At 34.3% G+C, this 20,688-nt stretch overlaps 3 protein-coding genes across 5 annotated transcripts; 2 read left to right on the forward strand and 1 right to left on the reverse strand.

Annotated features, from left to right (window-relative positions):
- Positions 1-380: 380 nt before the first annotated feature.
- On the reverse strand, positions 381-2,211 carry LOC120261979 (protein SPEAR4). Of its 2 annotated transcripts, none has more exons than XM_039270008.1 (5): positions 1,708-2,088; positions 1,506-1,628; positions 1,317-1,420; positions 1,063-1,234; positions 381-859 (listed from the first exon to the last, which is right to left on the reverse strand). In XM_039270008.1, the coding sequence occupies exons 1-5, from the start codon at positions 2,023-2,025 to the stop codon at positions 677-679; spliced, it is 900 nt and encodes a 299-aa protein (XP_039125942.1). In that variant the 5' UTR covers positions 2,026-2,088; the 3' UTR covers positions 381-676. The 2 variants fall into 2 exon arrangements, with proteins under 2 accessions (XP_039125942.1, XP_039125940.1); XM_039270006.1 differs by having other exon boundaries at positions 382-859; positions 1,063-1,231; positions 1,708-2,211.
- Positions 2,212-9,030: 6,819 nt separating this feature from the next.
- LOC120259842 (PLASMODESMATA CALLOSE-BINDING PROTEIN 5-like) lies at positions 9,031-13,692 on the forward strand. Its single transcript, XM_039267289.1, has 4 exons — positions 9,031-9,651; positions 9,805-9,832; positions 13,165-13,320; positions 13,529-13,692. The coding sequence occupies exons 1-4, from the start codon at positions 9,303-9,305 to the stop codon at positions 13,554-13,556; spliced, it is 561 nt and encodes a 186-aa protein (XP_039123223.1). The 5' UTR covers positions 9,031-9,302; the 3' UTR covers positions 13,557-13,692.
- A 2,916-nt stretch (positions 13,693-16,608) lies between these two features.
- Positions 16,609-20,456, forward strand: LOC120262258 (protein IQ-DOMAIN 1-like). 2 transcript variants are annotated; one of them, XM_039270340.1, is made up of 6 exons: positions 16,609-16,882; positions 18,102-18,185; positions 18,433-18,594; positions 19,095-19,322; positions 19,590-19,703; positions 19,797-20,456. In XM_039270340.1, the coding sequence occupies exons 2-6, from the start codon at positions 18,111-18,113 to the stop codon at positions 20,184-20,186; spliced, it is 969 nt and encodes a 322-aa protein (XP_039126274.1). In that variant the 5' UTR covers positions 16,609-16,882; positions 18,102-18,110; the 3' UTR covers positions 20,187-20,456. The 2 variants fall into 2 exon arrangements, with proteins under 2 accessions (XP_039126274.1, XP_039126275.1); XM_039270341.1 differs by lacking the exon at positions 16,609-16,882 and adding an exon at positions 17,079-17,529.
- The last annotated feature ends 232 nt before the right edge of the window (positions 20,457-20,688 follow it).

Here is a 20,688-nt window from a genome sequence, read left to right on the forward strand (position 1 = left end):
TACAGGTGAATTAAATTAATCTTGCATACAATTACTGTGTGCTGATGTCTCTGTAATTCTTCATTTTAGCATGATCAAAACAGGCATGAGGTTGTATTTCATATTTCCACTGCAAAACATGCATGATTCTTTTACCTAAATATAATTAACTCAAAATGAGCTCCATAAATCCTGTTATGGTATGTCTCTGGAGGAGAAAATAGAAGAAAATTAAATAAAAGAAGAACACATGAAAAAAAAAAACAAACACAAATAAGATGGATAATAAATGCAACAAATTATATTGATAAAAAATTTCTTCTTTCCTTCCATCACTTTGCATTTTCCCCCTTGTATTCCCTCTATTTTAATCTCAGGATAGAAATAGAGTCCACTATTGCCTTTTACATGGAATCCTCCATTTAATACCACATATAGCTCAGATTAACTTCATTTTCTGATTTGAATGTATAGTGAGATTACTTCTTCAAATACAGACATTAAATCAATGTAGAACATACCTGAAATATATCAAATTCAAACTGCAGTTCATGAAACAACAAACCAAGTTAAACAACAAGAAAGACATCCAGTTTTTACATTCAAACAACAGAGTGATAAACAACAACAGAATTCTGAAATAAAAATGTAAGACAAGATCTTATTCTAATTGAAGTTTTTTCCATTGCCATAAGGTCTATAATTTCAGATTGAGATCAATACCATCAAATACTTCACCTCTCTGTTCATTCAGCATTGCTTCTTGAGTGTTTGTTCTAACAGGGAAGAATGCATAATAGGGCGGTGCTTGTCCCGAATTCCCGAAACTCAACTTGAAAGTATCATTATCATCATCAGCAGCAGCAACTGCAGCATTTTTCTGCAGAACAGAAGTTAATAAAACTGTGATTAAGTAGACTTGTAATTCCATCAATCAGAAATTCTAAAGTTTTTCTTGACCATCTAAATCAACCAATTGTTTATTGTTTTGCTAACAAAGACAACAAAGAATTTTTTTTTTTTTTCAAATTAAAACTGAGTGCAGAATCAAAAGAAAATTGCCATTTTGACATTGAATCTTACATGATAAAGTGGAAAATTCAGATCAGAAGTTTGAGAATGTTTGGTTGTTGAGAAGGCCATGAATTGCTTGGATTTTGGAACAGATGGTGCAAGAGAAGGACCCAAGGAAAGGAAACCTCCATCTGAAACAGAATTCTCTTTCTTGCATATTGAAATGCTGCTTCCCTCTCTTCTAAACCATCAAAATTCATTGATTAATATCCATTTAATTAATGCAATGATAACAAAAGGAAGCTAAAACTTATAACAAGTACCTCAAAGTAGTGAGAAATGAAGGGACTTTGCAAGGATAAGAAGAGTGGAGGTTCTCCAATTGAAACGGACAAGATCTCTTCATGCCAACCATCTCAACTAGATTCTAACCAAGTGCTCAGTTAGCAAAAATTTAAAAAAAAAATAATAATGAAAAACAAAAATCAAGGAAGTGATTCAGAAGTACATACTGTGTCTTCCTCTGGCCAAGAGGAAATTACAGTGCTGTAGTTGCTGCAATAGCTTTGGTTTGAAGGGGGCTCCATCTGAAGATGAACTCCAGATGAGGAGGATGGTGTCAAGCTCTTGCTCACCTGCACAAACTAACAAGTTAATCCAAATCAAACAATTAAAAAAAAAAAAAGTTTAAAAATTTTTTTTTCTTTTGCAAACCAGAAGAGCATTAGACAAGTCATGCTGTTGCTGCTGCAGTATCTTGTGGGAAGAAACAGAAAGAGATGATCTTTCCCATGAATTTGGTTGATTCTGATTCACAGAAGACCTGAACATGGGGTTAGGATCCAAAACAGCAGAGGAAGTCAGGCTTAGATTTTTCTGCTGTTCTTGGAGCCTGAGCTTCTCCAGCTGAGCAACACCAAGACCACGCTGTGGTGGTCTTTTAGGCTTGTTCTTCCCTTTGGAAACCACCCTCTCCTGCAACACCATGCTTGATTTCCCTTCAAATGCAACAATGCCATCTAAAAACACCATCAACAAAGCACACCACCATCCATGGAGAAGAAACCAAGATTCAAAGGAAAGTGACTCATTGCCATTGGTTTGTCTCAACCTCTATATATATATATATATATATATATACAATATAGAATATATAGATATATATATAGAATATATGATGAGGATCCAAGGTGGAGAGCATGTGGCAGTATATAGAGAGAAAGATTGCTTCTTGGCTCTCTTCTTCTTCCTTGGAAGATGATGAGAAGCAGCTTATTTATATTCTCAGACTTTGGAGACTAGTTATTTGGATTTTCAGAAAATCCAAGTGATAAAAGTCTTATAAGACTCAAATCATAATGACACATTAAAGTATAGTTTGCTTATTTTTTAGATTATTTTGTTTAATGGGATATATATATATATATATATATATATGAGGTTGCTTGCCATTTGTTTTCTTGCCACCTTTCTTTGCTTACTTTGTTTTATGCCAGTCCAAATTATGTGTCTGAACACTGAAAATATGAACCCTTACTAACAATAGTTTCACATAAATTAAAAAAAAAATATGTATTATAGAAAATTTGAATAAATGAGTTTTTTTATGAGAAAAACAAATATTCACATCGCAAGTGATGACTTCCGTATCCTACCTTTGGGTTATTTCAATATTAAATTGTCAATGTAAATTAATCAGGTGGAAGTATGTTATTAATCTATCGAGGTAAAATCGATTTTAATCACAAAGTGATAATAACTACATAAGAAATTCTGGTACACATAAAACCTAATTACCAAGACGGAGATGAATCATCTGCTTTAGAACAAATACTAGGAAGAAAAAAAAATTATTTAAAAATTTTTGTGCGTCCACGTTGAGTATTGAGTAGTATTATGTTAACATATGACCGCTATTGAATAGAAAAAGAAAAGCATTTTTTAATGAAAAGGTATTTAGTTATAAAAAAAAATTTATACTGTAAATACCAAAACATTCATTATATGAAAAATATAATGAGCTTTGAATATTGGGAGCAGATAGAAATGCATTTTAAGTAGAGTTTTAAAAATAGAAAGATGAAAAATAAAAGCATGGGTGTTAAGAAAGATGTCGAAATCATGAGAACGAGAACATGAAGGATGTGTGACCATTCAACTTATCTTTCAATTATTATGTACAACATATACAATAAAAATAAATAAGAGATTTTGATGTCACCGTATCTTACTCACAAGTTCTCCCAAGATACACCCTTTACAAACCAAACCCAACTTTGCTCCCCATTAAATGGGTTCAATTCTAATGGGCTCCGGGCTTGACCTCAATTTTTATTATTTTGATTTTAATATAAATAAATTAATTATTATTAATTATTTTGTCATGATGAAAAACAAGAAAATATTTGATATAGAACATGCATGTTATTAAAATTATCATTTCATTTTCTCGATAGTCTCACAGTTAACACAAGAGAAAGAAATATATAATTTATTTATTGTTATTTTTTTAAAAAAATAAATAAACCACTAATATATTGGAAAACGGGAACAAGGATGGCAAAAAAGACGCAAAGAAAATGAGTACAAAACAAAAACAAGATAAAACAAGCCTTAAAAAAAAAAGAAAAAGAAGGCAAAATACATAAATTATAGTCATATTTAAAATATATCAAATCGATCGGGTCCGAGCCCGATTTCAAAAGCCCGAGCCTAATTAAAGGAAGGGAAACTAAGGAGGGGCCTATTTGCATGTGAAGAGCCAAAAGGCAAAGAAGACATGAAGGATTTGGTCATGCATGATATAGTTGGTGAATATATATATATATATATATATATTTATATATGTACAAACACACACATGATAATATATTAATATGGGGACATTCCATAGCCTGCCTTTGAGCATCTTTGTTGGTCTTAATCAAGAGAGTGACAACCTTTGAACCTTAATCTCTGCATGTCCATAACACAGTTTGTTGTTAATTTCATGCTCTTTGAAAACATCAACTTTGTTAATTAATTTAATTCATCATCAAGCTATTAAAAAAATGCCGGCCTTTTTCCCTTTCAATATCATGTTACCAAATCTAGTCCGATGGATTACCTCTCTTTTTCCTTTGTTATCATCTCAAAAAAAAATATTTTGTTATGGAACTGTTAGGACTATATATTATCTCTAATATGAAAAAACAAAATATGAAAAACATAAAAGTCCCTATTAATTAATATTTGTTTGTGATTCATTTCTATAATAGAAACAAACAATAGTTGAATGGGAAAACTAAATTTAGATGAAATCATGTGCTAAGATATCTAGTAATGGTTAAGTTGATGAAGTCCCTGAATACTTAAAAATTAACTCATGCCATGAAAAGCATGGAAAAAGATGGTTATTTGGTGGAAATGGATGAGTGAGTGTTCCCCAAAACAAACACTTTGTAAGAATAGAAAGCCTAAAGAAACCTTTATTATTAAGCTTGGAATCACTTGAATCCAGCACCAGCTTTCCAAGTTGTGTATGGTCCCCATGGCATCACTTCCCAACTTTGGAAGCTCATGTGTATTCCTAGTAATTCCAAAGATAAAAGGTTTCTCTGGTTGGCCAGAACCAGAATAAGGGAAGAGCCATGTGAGGAAGGTGCAACTCATTAGGGTTAGGGTTAGGGTTTGGTCATTCACATGCACTTCATGTGCATGGATCTGATCATTTTCTCAACCATAACGAAGCTTTTTATTTTTATTTTTATTTTTAAATTTTTTTTTTATCGGTTTCCTAAGGTAAAAGTATTGGGACTGTATAAAGAAGTAGATGTCTTCAGGCAGATGCTTTTCTTGTACACATAAATTTAAACTCAAAGCTATTTACTTAAACAACTTGAGTCTGTATTATTTGGACCAACTCGACCAGTTTGTTGAACAGTCTGTGATTGACCAAAAATATGAGTGAATTGGTAACAACTAAACATAATTAATCTTAAAATGGAGAACAACCTCTTTAGTCAAGAATGCTTAAATGTCAATATATATACACACACGAAACAATAAGGGCCATTATAATTGAGGACCTATCACCAAGTTGTGGAGAGGGGACCAACTCCAAATATGGCCTTTGAAAAACTTAAATTCATGACCTTATTTAAGTTGTGGATGTAATTAATTTAGGCTTCTTATATCATGTGTGAAGGGAATCAGAACTTCTTATAAGTTGTATGAGACTTCTTCCATGTTTAAAAGTTATTACTTATTTTGGATTGTAGAGTTTTGATAATTATGAAATATTTAGTTTAATATTTCATTTTTTCATAAATAAAAATCATGTGTATCTTAAGATATATGTAATCTACTTGTCATAACTCAAATTATTTGTGTTGTATTTGCATGAATATAAATTTAAGTAACTACATGAGGCTATAAGTTAAATTTTTTTAAAAATAATAATTAGGTGAAGTTAACCTTCTAATAATGGATGATATTTAAAATTATAATTAATTAAAGCATACTTAAAGTAACTTATTTATTACCCATAGTGCATTATTAATTATGGTATATTAACATGATATATGCATTCATCTGCACTAAATAATAAATAATGATCATATTAATATTGTTAGTGCTTACTAGATATCTACGATGATAAATTACAATCAATAAAACAGTTTCGGTATGATAGAACGTTAATATTGCTGATTATTAAGTATTATTTTTATAAGATCTTCTCCTTAACTTTAAGTTCAGTGTTATTGATATTTATTTGGGCCAGCCCATAGTCAAATGATATAAATATGGGCTAAATCCATACCAATGTAGGTAGTATGGGCTTCAATAACTCATTTTGTTGATCGTGCCAAATTCTAGATTAAATTAGCATCAAGTAAATTGAGAACTATTAAACCCTAAATCCAACATTCCATTTCATTAAATAAAAATTTGTAAAAACCCTTTCCCATAGAAAAAAACTTGTTAGGTAACATCTTCACTCTATTGACAAACCCAGAACAACACTTAAACACCTGAGAAAATCACTTGTATAACACTATATAAATGAAATATTAGATAAATTTAAAAATTTTTATAGAATATCATATTTATTTTAATTATTTTTTTAAGATAGATTTATGAATATTTTTAGCATTTTAATTGTGGTGGGTATTTAAATAAAATAATAATAATTTACTAAATAACGAGAGTAGTAATAACTAATAACAACAACAAGAAGTCAGTTTTAACTAAGCTTGTTTGAAAAAGAAAAGAATTACCATATTAACCGGACAGCAGACAACAGACAACAGTTAAATTTTTATTAAAATACAATGAACAATAATTTATTAAAATAAATGTAAAATATGGATATTATAATGATATATTAATAGTATATTAATAGGAAATAAAAAAATAAAAAAACAAACTGTATCTAAATATCAATTTTGGACGATTGGGTTGGTTTTTATCCAATCAATTATATAAAATTATGAATCTTCATTAATGATACCAATTTGTTCTTTTAAAAAGGTGGATAAAACCACTTCAATTAAAAAGAGAAACGTACATGAACACCCACAAAAAACCACACCCAAACAGACCTAGGACTACAACACACACCACAAGATGTGGTAACAATAGAAGAGCAATAGGGGAACAGACATACATAAAACAACAACAAAACAGGCCGCCACATGGCGCCTGGAAAACTCAGAAAGACTACTCCGTGGCCAGAAGCAGTGTCTCCTCAGAAGGAACAGCTCCTCCTGACTCGTTAGAGGGAAAGACCCCTCTAATCTCCCTCTACAGGGGCCAGCAAAATCCAGACAACGTCGGATGGCATCACAGGGTTCCATCCACACAAATCCCATCGATGGAGCCACAAAAGGAACAAACAATTTATCTCTGAAATTAACCCCTGACAGCGGCTGTCCCTGTGAAATGTCACTCCCCACCTTAGCGGCCGCTACCTCTGTAAAGGCCCCCATAGCTTTCTCCTTACTCCCATCGAGGCCCCAACAACCCGGGCTCGCCCACCACTCCTTAAATTCTCACGACTCGGTCCATTTGATGATCCACCTCACACAAAAAGAACTCGAGTCCACGTGATCACAGTCCATATCCTCAGTGGGCTCCCGACCAAAAGCAGTCCAATGGAGCATCCAAAGACTTGTCACTAAAATTAACTTCCTTATCCTTTCCCAGCACCAATTTAAAAGAGCAATTGGTCAAGACACCTGGCCTACTATCTTGAACCGGCAGCACCTCACAAACATTGGGAGCCTTAACCAGCTCCTCTCCTTCCTTAAACCGAACTGCAGCTTCCTTAACGTGCCTCTCCACGCTCCGCTCGCCCATGCACGCATGTACGAGCCGCCCGATTTCGACATGATGCTCCTTCGTACCCTGCGGCACCCCTCTCCCCGCTTCAAAGATCGAACGACGCTCGGGAGACCGAGCCAACAGCGAAGGCCCTCGTTCAGGGATCGTTGGATCGACCATCGAGCCCAACGTATATGCACCGAGACGGTGAGGGAGCCTCGTCGGAACGGGCTGGGAAGCGAGGTTCGACCACCCGTTTGGAGCAAGGCTTCACCACCCCCTGCGTTACCTTCAACCTCTGAACAACCATGGACGGACATGCAGTCGTCAACGCATCTATCCCCTCTCGCACAACCCCACCACCAGCATGGGAGCCAAGCTCCACCACTGCCGGAAATACCTCCGAAAAACCATCTTGACCGCCTTTGTGGGAGCTGTGCTCAACCATTGCCAGAATAACCTCCGAGAATGCATCTTGGGTGCCTGCGTGGGAGCTATGCTCAACTACCGTCAGAGTCTCTACTACGGGTCCAACCCTTCCTCTGCATGCTACCTTCTCCTTGCAAAGGTAAGAGAGTTGCCATTCTACCTCGGCACCGACAACACTCTTCACCACCGGCGGAACACATCTACTTCCGTCATTGGGGCGAGAGCAAGGCTCAACCACCCTCTTGCCCTGCACGCTTGTCTGCTCTGGCCACAGTTGCTTCCCCTTCTCATCCGAGGGGATCTCATGTACAAATCTTCTCCCAGGCCCGCAACCAGTGCGTGCCGACCTAACGGCTTTGCATCCCCAAAGCTCCCTGCGAGAAGGAAGCAAAAGCGGTTAATAGACAGCCTCTCCCTCGATGGTGAACACCAGCCGAGTGCCCAACCTCTCCCTCAATGGCAAGGAATGACCAACGTCATCTTCCTCCTCGTCATCAAGTAACGGGAAGGTCCAGTCCTCCTCGACGTCTTCCTCCATTTGTTCATTTTTGTTACTATTTCAATAATAAAAATTTCATATAATATTAATAACCTATGGGTCTCACTGAAGAGGTGAGTTTGATCCTTAACTCATTCAAGATAAAAGTATACGTTTCTTGTCCACTTTGTGTGTATATATATAGGATATGTCAACGTTCGTAGTTGGGAGCCGTGGTAGTGATAGAGAAAGATAGAGACGAAAATGGATGATGGGTGGGTGTTTATGATTAATTGAGTTACCGTTATGATCACAATCTAATGATTCAGATTTTTATTGTACAACTATTTATAAGAACAACAAAGATACAGTACATACAAAATTTGAATTGGACGGCGATCTAAGAATATTTGTGGATAAAGAATCTACTAACGTTCGTAGATGAAACAAATTTGAATTGGACAGCGATATATGAACATTTATGTATAAAGAATCTACTCATGTTCGTAGATGAAAATGTATTCTGGCAACGTTCATAGAACTTCCCTAGTATTTAAAAAAAGTAAGTGTGAGAAATCAGATGAGACAGATAGGAAGAAATAGATGTATAACAATTGCATGAACAGAAATAAATACCTTGTACTACTGAAGCATGGGTGGGTGTGGTGTTTTTGTTTGTTGTCATTACTGATAATACTGTATAGATTTGATTTAGATTAAAATACTATACAGATGTTATTGTTCATAACCATAATAACAAAAAAAACAAAAGATCATCATGAGTGTTGGATTTCTATTCAATAGTCCACTACGCGCATGCACAGATGATCCCGCCTTTTTTATATATATACCATCCTAAACCCTAAATAAATAAATAAATAAAGCCAGCGTGGAGCTGACTAGGACTAGGTGGGCCCCAACTCTTTCCCGAATCTAGTATACACCATAAAGATAAGTTGGTCCGAATAACTCGAGCCCAAAAGGATCAAGTCGGGTCCTACATCACGATTCGATTGTCTAAAGCCCAGCCCACACCAACTTCTTCAGCCACCTCGAAGCTCTGCTCTCACTCTCACCCTCCGCTTTCCATCTCCTCACAATGCCAACTCTTTCGCTCCTATTCCTCTTCTTCATCTCATCTCTCTGCGCCCGAGCCCATCCCCATCCCCAGGAAAAGGACGATGCCAGCGCCGGAGCTTCCGGAATGCCGCTTTGGTGCGTCGCCAAGAACAACGCCGAGGACAGCGCGCTGCAATCGGCGCTCGATTGGGCCTGCGGTCAGGGCGGAGCTGATTGCAGTCAGATCCAGCCGGGCGGGCCATGCTTCCAGTCCAAGGACGTCCAATCCCTCGCTTCCTTCGCCTTCAACGACTACTTCCTCCGCCGCGGTTCCTCCCCATCCGACTGCGACTTCGCCGGCTCCGCCGCCCTCACCTCCCTCGATCCCAGTACGCCCTTCTCCCACCTCTCTCTCTCTCTCTCTCTCTCTCTCTCACACACACACACTATCTTTCCCAAATTTTCAGCTGGTTTTAGGGCATATTTGGAATTTCAAGTATAATTATATGCATTTTTGTTTTTATTTTCTTTGGAAATTGCAGCCAGTGGCAGCTGTCGATTCCCCTCCAGGTCAGTGTCTTCGAATTTCTCTTCCAATTTTCTTGGTTTTTCTAGTTTTCGTTTTTGCTTGGATTGAACCTCAGTGATGAAGATTATTACCGATTAATGCCACTTAATTAGAGATTTAATGTGTCTTGAGATGTGGAACACGGTGAAGTTGGACCCCACTAACATGATTCAAGTGCCCCATGTGCGTGCAATCTGTTCAATGTCGGTGCAAACGATGAAGTGCGGATCTAGATGCAATGGTCCACCTTTTTTGTTTGAGTTTAATCTGGATACAGAGTGGTCCATTTCTTTGGATTGAGACATATAGAAGAGATGGTCATTTACTATTGATTTTAATACTGATGTTTGATGTTTGTTTAGAGGTAGGTGATTGTAGTGTGGAATGAGAAGAGTTTAACTTCTGAGAAGTGGATGAAGTGTCAATTTTTCAATTTAGGTAGAGTACCCATATTAGTCTCTATACTCTTTTCATTTTGCTCTTTTAGTTCTCCTATTTCAATTTAAGTCTTTTTAATCCCTCTCTCTTTGAATGAGTGCAATCAAGTCCCCCATATACACTTTGAATATACCAATTACTAATTTTTATTGCTCATATATTTTATAAATCATATAATAAAATAAAAAAATTGTATTATTTCCCTGAATTGTGTATATTATAATGATTATTATGGATGAATTGTGTAGTATATTAATTATTTGTATGATTAGAACAGTCTTAGGGGACTTGGTTGCACTCATTCAAAGAGCAGAGAGATTGAAAGAGTTTAAATTGAAGTAGGAGGACTAAAAGGGCAATATGAAATAAGTACAGTGGATTAACATGGGTATTCTACCTTCAATTTAAATCAAGTTGGAAACTTTGTTTTTCTTATTTGGTTGGTGAGACACTTTCTTGGAGAGAAAGAGATAAGGAGTGTGATAACTAGTTCATTTGATTGTCCTGCTAACTAGTTCATTTTAGTAAATCCATAAGCAAAGAAGAGAGTTGGTCTGCTAATTGTCTATTTTGACAAATGAGTTGACAACTGGACTTAAATTTGATTAGTTAAACAAATGAATACATTGTTTAGAAACCTTTAGTGCAACACGACATCACACTAGTCTAGGATCCTAAACTAAGCGGAGGAATAACAATTAGCAAGAGGAAGATAAGGTCGTCCAAGATAGATAAGAGAAAATATTAGAATACAATTTGGGATATCCCCAACAAAAAATCAATGATTTAGTGTACATATCCCTGGGGAATGTACATACACCTACACATAAGTAAGCCTCTTGCAAGTTTTTAGAACCAAAAATTAACTTAAATTTAAACTTACATAGTAAGAGGTGATAACCATTCCATCTGATATTTGTATTTTTGGGTTTAATGCTCTGTGCTCATTTATAGTGATGCCTGGATTGAGTGATCCTGAAATTTACCATCATCCCACTTTTTCACATTTGTGCAAATGTAAGTAGTAAAAACAGTAGTTAGATCCCTGAAACATACTTAATGGCGCACAGGGTATATTCATAACAGCGTAACAGACATAACAAAAATATGGGCAATATGTCATTCTATGATGTCTACTGCTCATTTGATAGCAACCTAAGAAGTTGACTAAAGGGTTCCATTCAAGGTGTTTATTGCCTGAAAATTAAAACTCAAGGGGAGATACTGGTTTTAAGCTAAACTTGCAGAAAAATACACTATTTGCAATCAAGCAGAGGTTTTTCAAGCCATATCTGAATATTCCAGACAATTAATGAAGTTACTTGATTGAACGTACTTTAGCATCTTATGATGAAATTTGTCTGCAACCAAGACTGAATATTGGGACCTCAAAGAATTTCCCTGTTGTAATCTTATTGGTCATATGTGTTTATATGGGATCATCATTCACCAGTATAGTTGATTTGATTGGGACAATTTGTCGATTTACTTCAGGAAATCTCCTTGGTGTTTATATGGGATAGGTGGCTAATCTTCCAATAGCGCAAATACAAAGTCTCAATCAATGTTGACATGTAACTTCTCAAAAGCAAATTTAGGTGGCACTCCTTGCCTCTTCTATTTGTCCATTCAGATCGTTGTTCATTAGCTATAAAAACCACCTCAGGTGCTCATCTGCCTCTGACGTTTTATCTGACTATGCATCACTCATTTATAGGTCTGCAACATTGTTGTGAACTCTCCAGTGAAGATTTTTATCAAGCAGTTAGGAAGACAAATGGGGCTATAGTCCTTTAGCTTGCCCAAACTTTTTTATTTAATTGCGTAAATGAAAGAATTGTAGAATAGTTGATTTTATCCAGTGCATGTGTGTCCTGATATATCTCATCAGCCATCGTCGATCAGCCATCCTTGCTAATTTAGTAGTGATTCCAGATGTTTCAGGTAATATTAAAACCTGCCATTTCCTCCTAACTTGTAGATACTTTCTACAGGATTTTAGTTCTGTCAGGTGTTCAGGTTTATATCTTCTTTATAATTTTATATGTTATCAGTGGTTTCATGTAAAAATTTGAGAAACTATGAACGAAAAATCTTGAGAACATGTAAGTTAAGTGTTCAACTTACTGCACATGCAAAAATTGAGATACTCTGATTGGTCAAGACAAGGAGAAGTAATCCATGTTAGATTATAATTGTACAATAGCTAAGAAGTACCCAGAGTATGAAATTTCAGATTGGCAATTATCCTAAATCAATGTTATCAAACTCAATTCTGTAGTAAGGTTTTCAATGCTCTTAAGCTTGTGCTTAATTAGTAGGCTTAATTTTCTACATGTACTATTATTTAATTTAATGTAATGAAAATTTTGAAGATATGTATTATTTCCAATCAAACGTAATACTGAAATCAGGTAGGCAGCCTAAAGTTGCATATTTGCTAAATGATTGAGGTGAAATTGAGCTTAAACTGAATTGAGAAAGTTGTTAGCAAGCAGCTTGATTATTTTGATGCACTGTTCATGTGTATCAACAGTTCAAGAATTTAACAAGTTTTTGTGGGTCATTTGGGCATCAGTTACCAGTTTTGACTTTTGTTGCAGAGTAGAATCTTCAAGATATCAAGTTGTCACCAAAAAAAAAAAAAAAATCACAATTTCCTGAATTGAAAATGTGTACAATGGGGCAGTGGATGCCATGGTGCATTGACCAATGCCCTTTGATATAAATGTCATAGCCAACCAATATATTTCTCAAGATGGGAAACCTCGCTAGTGTTACAAAAAGGAGAAATAGAAATGTCATATATATATAACTCACAAAACATAAAATACATTAGCATATTTGTATTTCACTTATTTCAGCATCAAACTTATGTTGAGCGACATTTTTGCAGCTCATTGGCTGGGAATGGCAACTTTGTTGGATCAACAAACACCAGCCTGGGTCCATATGGAGCTGATTTGAATAGCGCTACTCCTCTCTTGTTCTGTAAATCATGGAAAGAGGTAGTCATGATGTCTTTATTATTGCTGGTCCATGCTGCTGTGAGGTAACTTTCAATTATGTTTATATATTTGTAAGACACCCTAGATATATATTTTAGTTTCATGTTAAGCTCACCCTTATTAAGCAAAGAACAAATGGCGATTTAATTGGCAAAGCCTTCGCTGTCGTTGTTTAAGTTGGAGGGAGGACCATTTCTGCCAAAAAGGTTTTCGGTTGGCATATAATTTTCTACTTTCGGTGTTATTTTTCAGCAAGGAGATGCTTTTTTCCGGGGATTAAGGGCATTAGTTTAGGAATTCACCATGTATGATGTTGTTCAAGCTGGTTTGTCTGGAGAACATCAAATTGATATCTTCATCTCATGAGTTAAAATTTTTCCCTGCCAAATTAAAGCATTTGGCCAATTCTTTTTTCATGTTTATGACCTTGTGATATTTCTGAATTTTGCACAGACATCATTCTAAAGATTTGGCGTTACAGTTTATAGAATTGAATTTGCAGTATTAAGTTGTGAATTCATGTGCAAACATGCCAAGGGTCTCTCTATCTTTTTAGTTGAAGGGAAAAATAATTAAAAATCCCTGGTTAGTGATTCTTTTAGGTTTTCTTTTCTATTCTTAAATATCTTTATTTATTTTTTTATTTATGTGTAGCATTTCTCATTTCTAATTTAACTATTGTATCATGATCAGGGATGTCAAAGGACAAAAGGAAAATAATTGAAAATTTAAGGATCAATTGAGAATATGAAAACTTAGAACCATCAACCAGCAAAATAAAACAATCAACTTGAAATTTAAAACTGCTTTCCATTTTGGTTATCGTGTGAGGCATTACTAATATATTTATTAATGTTCATAATAAATGGTCCCGTTAATCATGAGGGTTCATCCACCGGAAAATATACTAAAAAAAAAAAAAGGTTCATGATATGTTCCTCACTTCTTTGTCAAAAAAATGTGTTCTTTACTAATAAATTTAATTTTCTCTCGCCTCAAGACAGTGTGTATATGTTTGGTATGATAAACGTTTATATAATAATTTTCTTTTCTTTTTATCTGTCGCTCTCAGATTTGTAGATCTAATATAAATATAATGAAGTTATTATAAATTTTAGTATTAAAATAATAAATATACTTAATCATTTGAAATTCTTAATCAAGAATTTAAAAAAAAAAAATCACCTTTTAAAATTTATTGTAGTGTATTTGATAATTTTGTATTTCTTTGTCTTTGATGGGAAAAATCAACTGCATGTACATTCTTAGATGAGGAAAATATTTTTAATATTATATATATACTAACTTTGATTTATACATATTGAATAAAAACAATTACCATAATTTTTTTTTTTTTGAGTTAAAAAAAAATTTAAAAAAAAAATTGAGTTTTTCGCAGACAAGTTTTGACTGCTAGAAAAGTAGTAGTGAGGCAAAAGGGGATACTATGATAAAATCTGTGTTTCCGGCATGAACAAGAAACAAGAAACAAAGGAAAAATGAGGAGGATGGTCTCTATCAAGTAATTAATAAATGAAAAGAAGGTGGGCTGTGTTGTCACTCTAATCTTGTTGAGCCTTTCAACTCATTTGCTACCTTCATCATTGCCTCTGCCCTGCCTTCTTGGCCTCACTTCTTTACTCCTTTCTTTCCATTTTTTTTTTAATTATTTATTTATTTATTTACATGTATATACTTTTATTTAAAAGTTTAATGGTACTTAAACTTTGGATATTCTTCTCGCTGTCAACTTTCTTTGATTTTAAAAAAGTTTTTTTTTACTAAAAAATAAGGGAAAATGAAGAAGTATTCACTTTTTTTTTTTAAAGAAGAGATTTTACTCGAATATATATTGATACTTATTTATTTGAGAGTTTGTTTTTTTCATCGGGAGTTACGTGAGGGATTACCTCGCTCTCCTCCAGGGGTTGCGTAGGGCGGGGGATTATTCTCGGGGAGGTCATTCAATGCCCAGTGGCAGGTGCGTCTTCGTCATCGTTTGTCTTTTGCTTTTTGTCGATTTGTCGACTTTTGTCAAAAAATATATATATATATATATTCTCCAAATTAAAAAACTATTATGAGAAACTCTTATAAGATGAACTATATTATGATATAAATATCTTTATAAATATCTTCAAAAAGAAATCATGAAGATTTACTTGTATATATCACTAGACAACTCTATACTTATAGAATTAGCAATAGAAAATTCTTGTTTACAGGTAATTCATGTTTTCTAATGTGGTTATATATATTTATATATATTTACAAAATGGATAAATTATATTTATTAAAAACCAGAAAGAGAATATATCAAAAGAGATCATAAGAAAAATAAGAAGGAATAAAATAAAGATTCACTAAATGTGGAACAATAAGGGATTATCACACACAACAACACTAAACAAAGGCTCATCCTAAAAAAATGGATCTTGAAAAATGCTCAAATGTACAAAAGACTATAGACTAGTATAACTATTTTAATTATGATAAATTTTGTCAATTAGATCAAGGTGGAACTATGCATGTAAAAAAAATATTTTTTAGGAAATAGAATGGTAGATTTTTAAGAAATTAGAAATATTGACGTTGTGTTAGAATATATATATATATATAATTATAACTTTATAAGAATTATATACAACATTAAACCCTTTCTTACTTATATACATTCTCCTAATAAAGCCTATACTTTAAGTCAAAATATCCCTTTATTAGTAAATATTACTACAGTCACTATCCTCCTTTCTAAATCAGCTGAAAAATGAGGCTAAAATGCCTTTATTTATTATTTATTTATTCGCTCACTCTGGTTGACCTTTGAAACAAAGGGTAACACTATACAGTGTACACACAAAGTTTAATACTCAGCCTAAACTTTTTTATAAAAACTATGCACACAATAAAGTTTTTTTTTAATAATATATACAGATACTTAATAATATGAATATTTTTGTTTACATAGACGATAAACACCCATTAGTGTTTTTATTGCGCGTGAGTTAATGTTTTGAACGCGTTTTCACCTCATGAACGTGTGTCCGGAGGAATGTAACATCATCAGTAAGGTAATTTTTCTAATAAGAATTTAAACCCTCATTACTCTGCATCAATAGACTCATATTAATGTCTTTAACCACTTGAACCAAGTGACTTTGATAAATGTCAATATTTTCGACATCCGGAAGAAATGATCAATCCTTGCACCAAAAAATAAATATATAAATATATAAATATATATAAATTTAATATAAAAATATAATTTTATTTAATAATACTGTAATATTACAACAAAGACTAACATCACCTTCTCAAGCAATCCCATGATTCCACCAAGAGAGAGAGAGAGGTGGAAGGGGGCGCATTGGTTGATGATGCTGGGCCAGTGCACTATATTCTTCCAAAACTTCGCCTTTTGAAGAAGACTGCTATCTATATTGCTTCTTCTTGTTGCCTTCTATCTATACCACCTTCTCACCTTCCCTTTTATGAAAACCACCTCACTACCAACCTCCCTCCTTCCCTAAACACCACCATCATCATCATCATCCTTCTTCCCTCACCTTGTATGCATTGCACACACCCTGTCTTCTTCTTTACAAGGTATCAACTTTCTTCTTTTTCTTTTTTTCTTTTTTTTTTTTTCCTTTTCTTTTCTTTTAAAAAAACAAAAAGAAATTATCTTGTTTCTGAATTGTTGTGTGATGCAATCTCCTGTTGATCTGATTCTGTTTTCTAATGAATTTGTGAATGTGTGAAGGTTTCTGGATTGCCTCATTAAAAATCCTTTTTTTGGTTCTGTGAATGGAGATTTTTTTGTCATTTGATAGTGTTTTGGATGTGCGTGTTATGTTTTGGAGTGCATTTTGATTGCTAGTTTTTTATGGTTTGATTTTGTATGGAAAGTTCATATTTTGATTTGTGTGGTTTGCTGGCCTGTCTTTTTATTGATTTTTTTTGGTGGATCTGAATCTGTTTTATTGCATGATTTTGGTCATTTTGTTTATTGGAAATTCATTGTGGTTCAGAAGAAATTTAAGCAGTGTTGATGGTGTTCCTCTCTTCATTCATAAGGGGCTTGTGTTTGTTTTCAAGAAAAGGCTTCAAGTAGAGTGTTTGATTTTGATATATTTGTCTATCAAAAATCATAGGGAGGAACAGATTTGACAGGAATAATGAAGCTGAAGTAGGCCCACTTTGCAATTTAGTTCTATCTGATCAGCCACATTCCAAGATATTTTTGTTTACAAGTACTAAAGTTTTGCTAGTAGATATTTTATCTTCTTAATTGTTTTCCGATCTTCTCTAACATTTGGTTTTTTTCTCCCATGTTGTAAAAATCCTCTGCAGACAGAACCTTTTCATCTAAATTTATCCAATTATAGCTCCTCCTAGTTTTTTCTTTTGATTAATTAGTTCCCAAGAGGTGTGCATTTGTATATTAAATGATATTTGCTCAAATGGCAAGTAATCCAAAGTGGACTTTGATTTTTCTGTATGCAGATGTATGTATCATGATAAAATAAATAAATAAATGAATTCTTTATTCTTAGTTGCCTTAAGGTCCCTTGCCTCCTCTTTGTTTTCTCACAGATGGTCTGCTCGTGTTTGTATAAGAATACATGTCTTCTTCTCTATTTATTTATGAAGAATATATGCTTACACTTCCCCCTTCAATCAAGTTATAGCTAGATGTAAATCCGATTAACTGTATTGATTAGAGAAAGATATTATGATTTTGGATCGATGTAACTATTTCTTTATGAGGAAAGGAACAGAAGAATAAATCATTAATCAATCCAAAAATTTAATCATTATACAGCTAAATAGAATGGGATCCGGAGATTGGTTTAAAACAATCATCAACAGGAAGAGAAGCAAGCATGGCAAGCCAAAACAAGTCAAGGTGAGTCTGGCAATTCATCTTTATCTGCATCTTCTAAAGTTTGCTTACTTCTATTCCTTTAATAAACTGGTAAATCTTCGATTTGTACGGGAGGTAAAAATATCAAACTTGAGCATATAAGAAGAAGAAATATTGCCGCTTGAAAAGATTGAAAAGATTGAAAAGAAAGCCATCTTGTTGATTACTGTAGCTCTTAAGCTGCTATGTTGATGATTTGTTCATACATGTTTTTACTTCGTCCTGTCAGGGTTCTGCTAGTGACAAGACGAATGGATTAAAATTGAAGAAACATTCACATAAAGGGTTCAACAGCTTGTATAGAGCTGTTTCAAGTGTGAACCCTGAAGATGGGATTACAATAGAGGATATTGCTGCAACTCGCATTCAAAATGCATTCCGACGCTTCAAGGTATCATACATTTTTATCTACTCTAAATTGCTTTTTATATGCTATATATTATTAAACTCCTCGTCTTGTTTATTGATGATGATTTCTCTGTATACCTTCTTTTCCAATATTCTGTGTTCATTATTAGTTGAGTATTTGATTTTCACCATGATCTGCGATTTTTCATATAGAAATTCCCCAGCTTTCACTTCCCCGTATATTTGCAAACACCTTCGCTCTCGGATTCATATATGGTTCCTAAGGTGGATTTGGTGTTAGCCGCACCAAATGTTTTTTCCTTTGACAATTTCTAGTATTTGTATATCTTACTGCTTTTAGGGTTGATTAGTATGTATTTTCAAAATTTTTCAGATCAATAGAATTAAATGCCAAATTTTTTTGTATTGTTTTATTAGAAAATTAGCATCTCTTACTGTAGTTCACCACCTATTTGATTTCTTTACTATCTCCTTATCCAATTTTTTTGGCCACCTCTGAATTTCTACAATGCATATTGGCAGGCTAGGAAAACTTTGCAGAGTTTGAAAGGTGCGAAAAGGTTGCAAATTCTTTCCCAAACCCATCCTGTGAAAAAGCAGGGTTCGACCGCTTTGAATTACATCCAATCTTGGAGTAAAATCCAGTCAGAGATCAGGGCTCGCCGTGCTTGTATGGTAGCAGAAGGCCGCATCAAGCAGAAAAAACTCGACAATCAATTAAAACTAGAAGCTAAACTTCATGACCTACAGGTATTTTACCTTTCTTACTCCTGTATCTAATTTATATTGCCTTCTCATTGAGTTCTAATTGAGTAGTATCAATGAAATACTTCAAAAGACAGCTCTACCGTTCAGACACAACTATAAGAGGAGAGTTTTTCTTTTGCATGAATTTTTCTTGACATTTATGGCCATCACTACAAGTCTACAAGTTGGATCACTACCATTTTGAATCTTCAATGACATACATATATATATATATACATATGTATGTATGTGTATATTCATTGCATGCAGGTAGAATGGTGTGGAGGGTCTGACACAATGGAAGAAATTCTCGCCAGGATACAACAACGAGAAGAGGCAGCAGTCAAGCGAGAGCGTGCAATGGCATATGCATTTTCTCATCAAGTAAGTAAATAAAGAAATCGAAAGTTTCGGTAATTCAATCAAGCAGTCATTATAGTTTCACAAGATTAAATACAAAGATTTTACTGCTTCTAGTGGAGAGCAAATCAAGGCCAGGGACCTCTTGTCTATGAAGTCGGAAAAGGCAGTTGGGGATGGAGCTGGATGGAACGATGGATTGCTGCTCGGCCGTGGGAGTCCAGGCTCCCTTATCAATCTGTCAGCCCCAATAAATCGCAAAAAAAAGCTGGAGGAAACAAAGTTGCGAAGAATACGAATTCGGCAACTCGAGTATCAAATTCAGTAAAACCTTCAGCTTCTAACGGAAAAGGTGCTGCTAATAAGAAAATATCAGAATCATCAGATGAAAAACCAGCTAACCAAGAGCCAAATCCTAAGCCAGTTATTCTGCGCCCAAAGGCTAAGAATGGAACAATGATGCAGGATCAGCAGCTCCAACCACAGGCATCTGATAATGCTGGCTAAATTGTCATCAATGAAATTGTTTTAAGTTTTTGCTTACAGTAGGTGGTGTGAAGTGGTATACCAAGTTCTTTCTATTTCACTTGAATGAAGAATAAGAAGAGACCACTTTTGTTTGGTATGTCACTCTATGATTTTGTGATATTTATGGATTGTTATGTTTCATTCTTGCTGTAAGTTTTTTTCTGAATTATCTGTGTGTTACTGTGTAAGAAACAACAACACCATCAATGTGTGATCTTTTTTCAATGTATAGCAATGTTTTATCTGTTTCCTTGTCTCTAAAGAAGCCAAAACTGGAATTGAAATCTCTTAAATTGATTATAGAATCCTTTTATTTTTTTTATCTCCAATTTCAATGATTGAAGAGGGTGTGCAGTACCATTCAATCTATTTGAAAACATGCACATTATATATACCAATCAATCCCATCAGATTTTTTTTTCTTTTTGTTTTTTTCTGAAATGAAAACAAAACAAAGCCAAATTCAGAAATTTCACATTCA

The sequence above is a fragment of the Dioscorea cayenensis genome, chromosome 5, assembly GCF_009730915.1.
Source record: "Dioscorea cayenensis subsp. rotundata cultivar TDr96_F1 chromosome 5, TDr96_F1_v2_PseudoChromosome.rev07_lg8_w22 25.fasta, whole genome shotgun sequence".
NCBI classification, from domain to species: domain Eukaryota; kingdom Viridiplantae; phylum Streptophyta; class Magnoliopsida; order Dioscoreales; family Dioscoreaceae; genus Dioscorea; species Dioscorea cayenensis.

Excerpts from the sequence above, each read along its gene's own strand:
- LOC120261979 (XM_039270008.1), bottom strand. The coding sequence starts at position 2,025 with ATGGTGTTTTTAGATGGCATTGTTGCATTTGAAGGGAAATCAAGCATG. Across the intron at positions 1,235-1,316 it reads TCATTTCTCACTACTTTGAG|AAGAGAGGGAAGCAGCATTT; the intron begins GTACTTGTTATA and ends TTGATGGTTTAG. Across the intron at positions 860-1,062 it reads TGAATTTTCCACTTTATCAT|AAAAATGCTGCAGTTGCTGC; the intron begins GTAAGATTCAAT and ends TCTGTTCTGCAG.
- LOC120259842 (XM_039267289.1), top strand. The coding sequence starts at position 9,303 with ATGCCAACTCTTTCGCTCCTATTCCTCTTCTTCATCTCATCTCTCTGC. Across the intron at positions 9,833-13,164 it reads AGCTGTCGATTCCCCTCCAG|CTCATTGGCTGGGAATGGCA; the intron begins GTCAGTGTCTTC and ends ACATTTTTGCAG. Across the intron at positions 13,321-13,528 it reads CTGGTCCATGCTGCTGTGAG|CAAGGAGATGCTTTTTTCCG; the intron begins GTAACTTTCAAT and ends GTTATTTTTCAG.
- LOC120262258 (XM_039270340.1), top strand. The coding sequence starts at position 18,111 with ATGGGATCCGGAGATTGGTTTAAAACAATCATCAACAGGAAGAGAAGC. Across the intron at positions 18,186-18,432 it reads GCAAGCCAAAACAAGTCAAG|GGTTCTGCTAGTGACAAGAC; the intron begins GTGAGTCTGGCA and ends TCGTCCTGTCAG. Across the intron at positions 19,704-19,796 it reads CATATGCATTTTCTCATCAA|TGGAGAGCAAATCAAGGCCA; the intron begins GTAAGTAAATAA and ends TACTGCTTCTAG.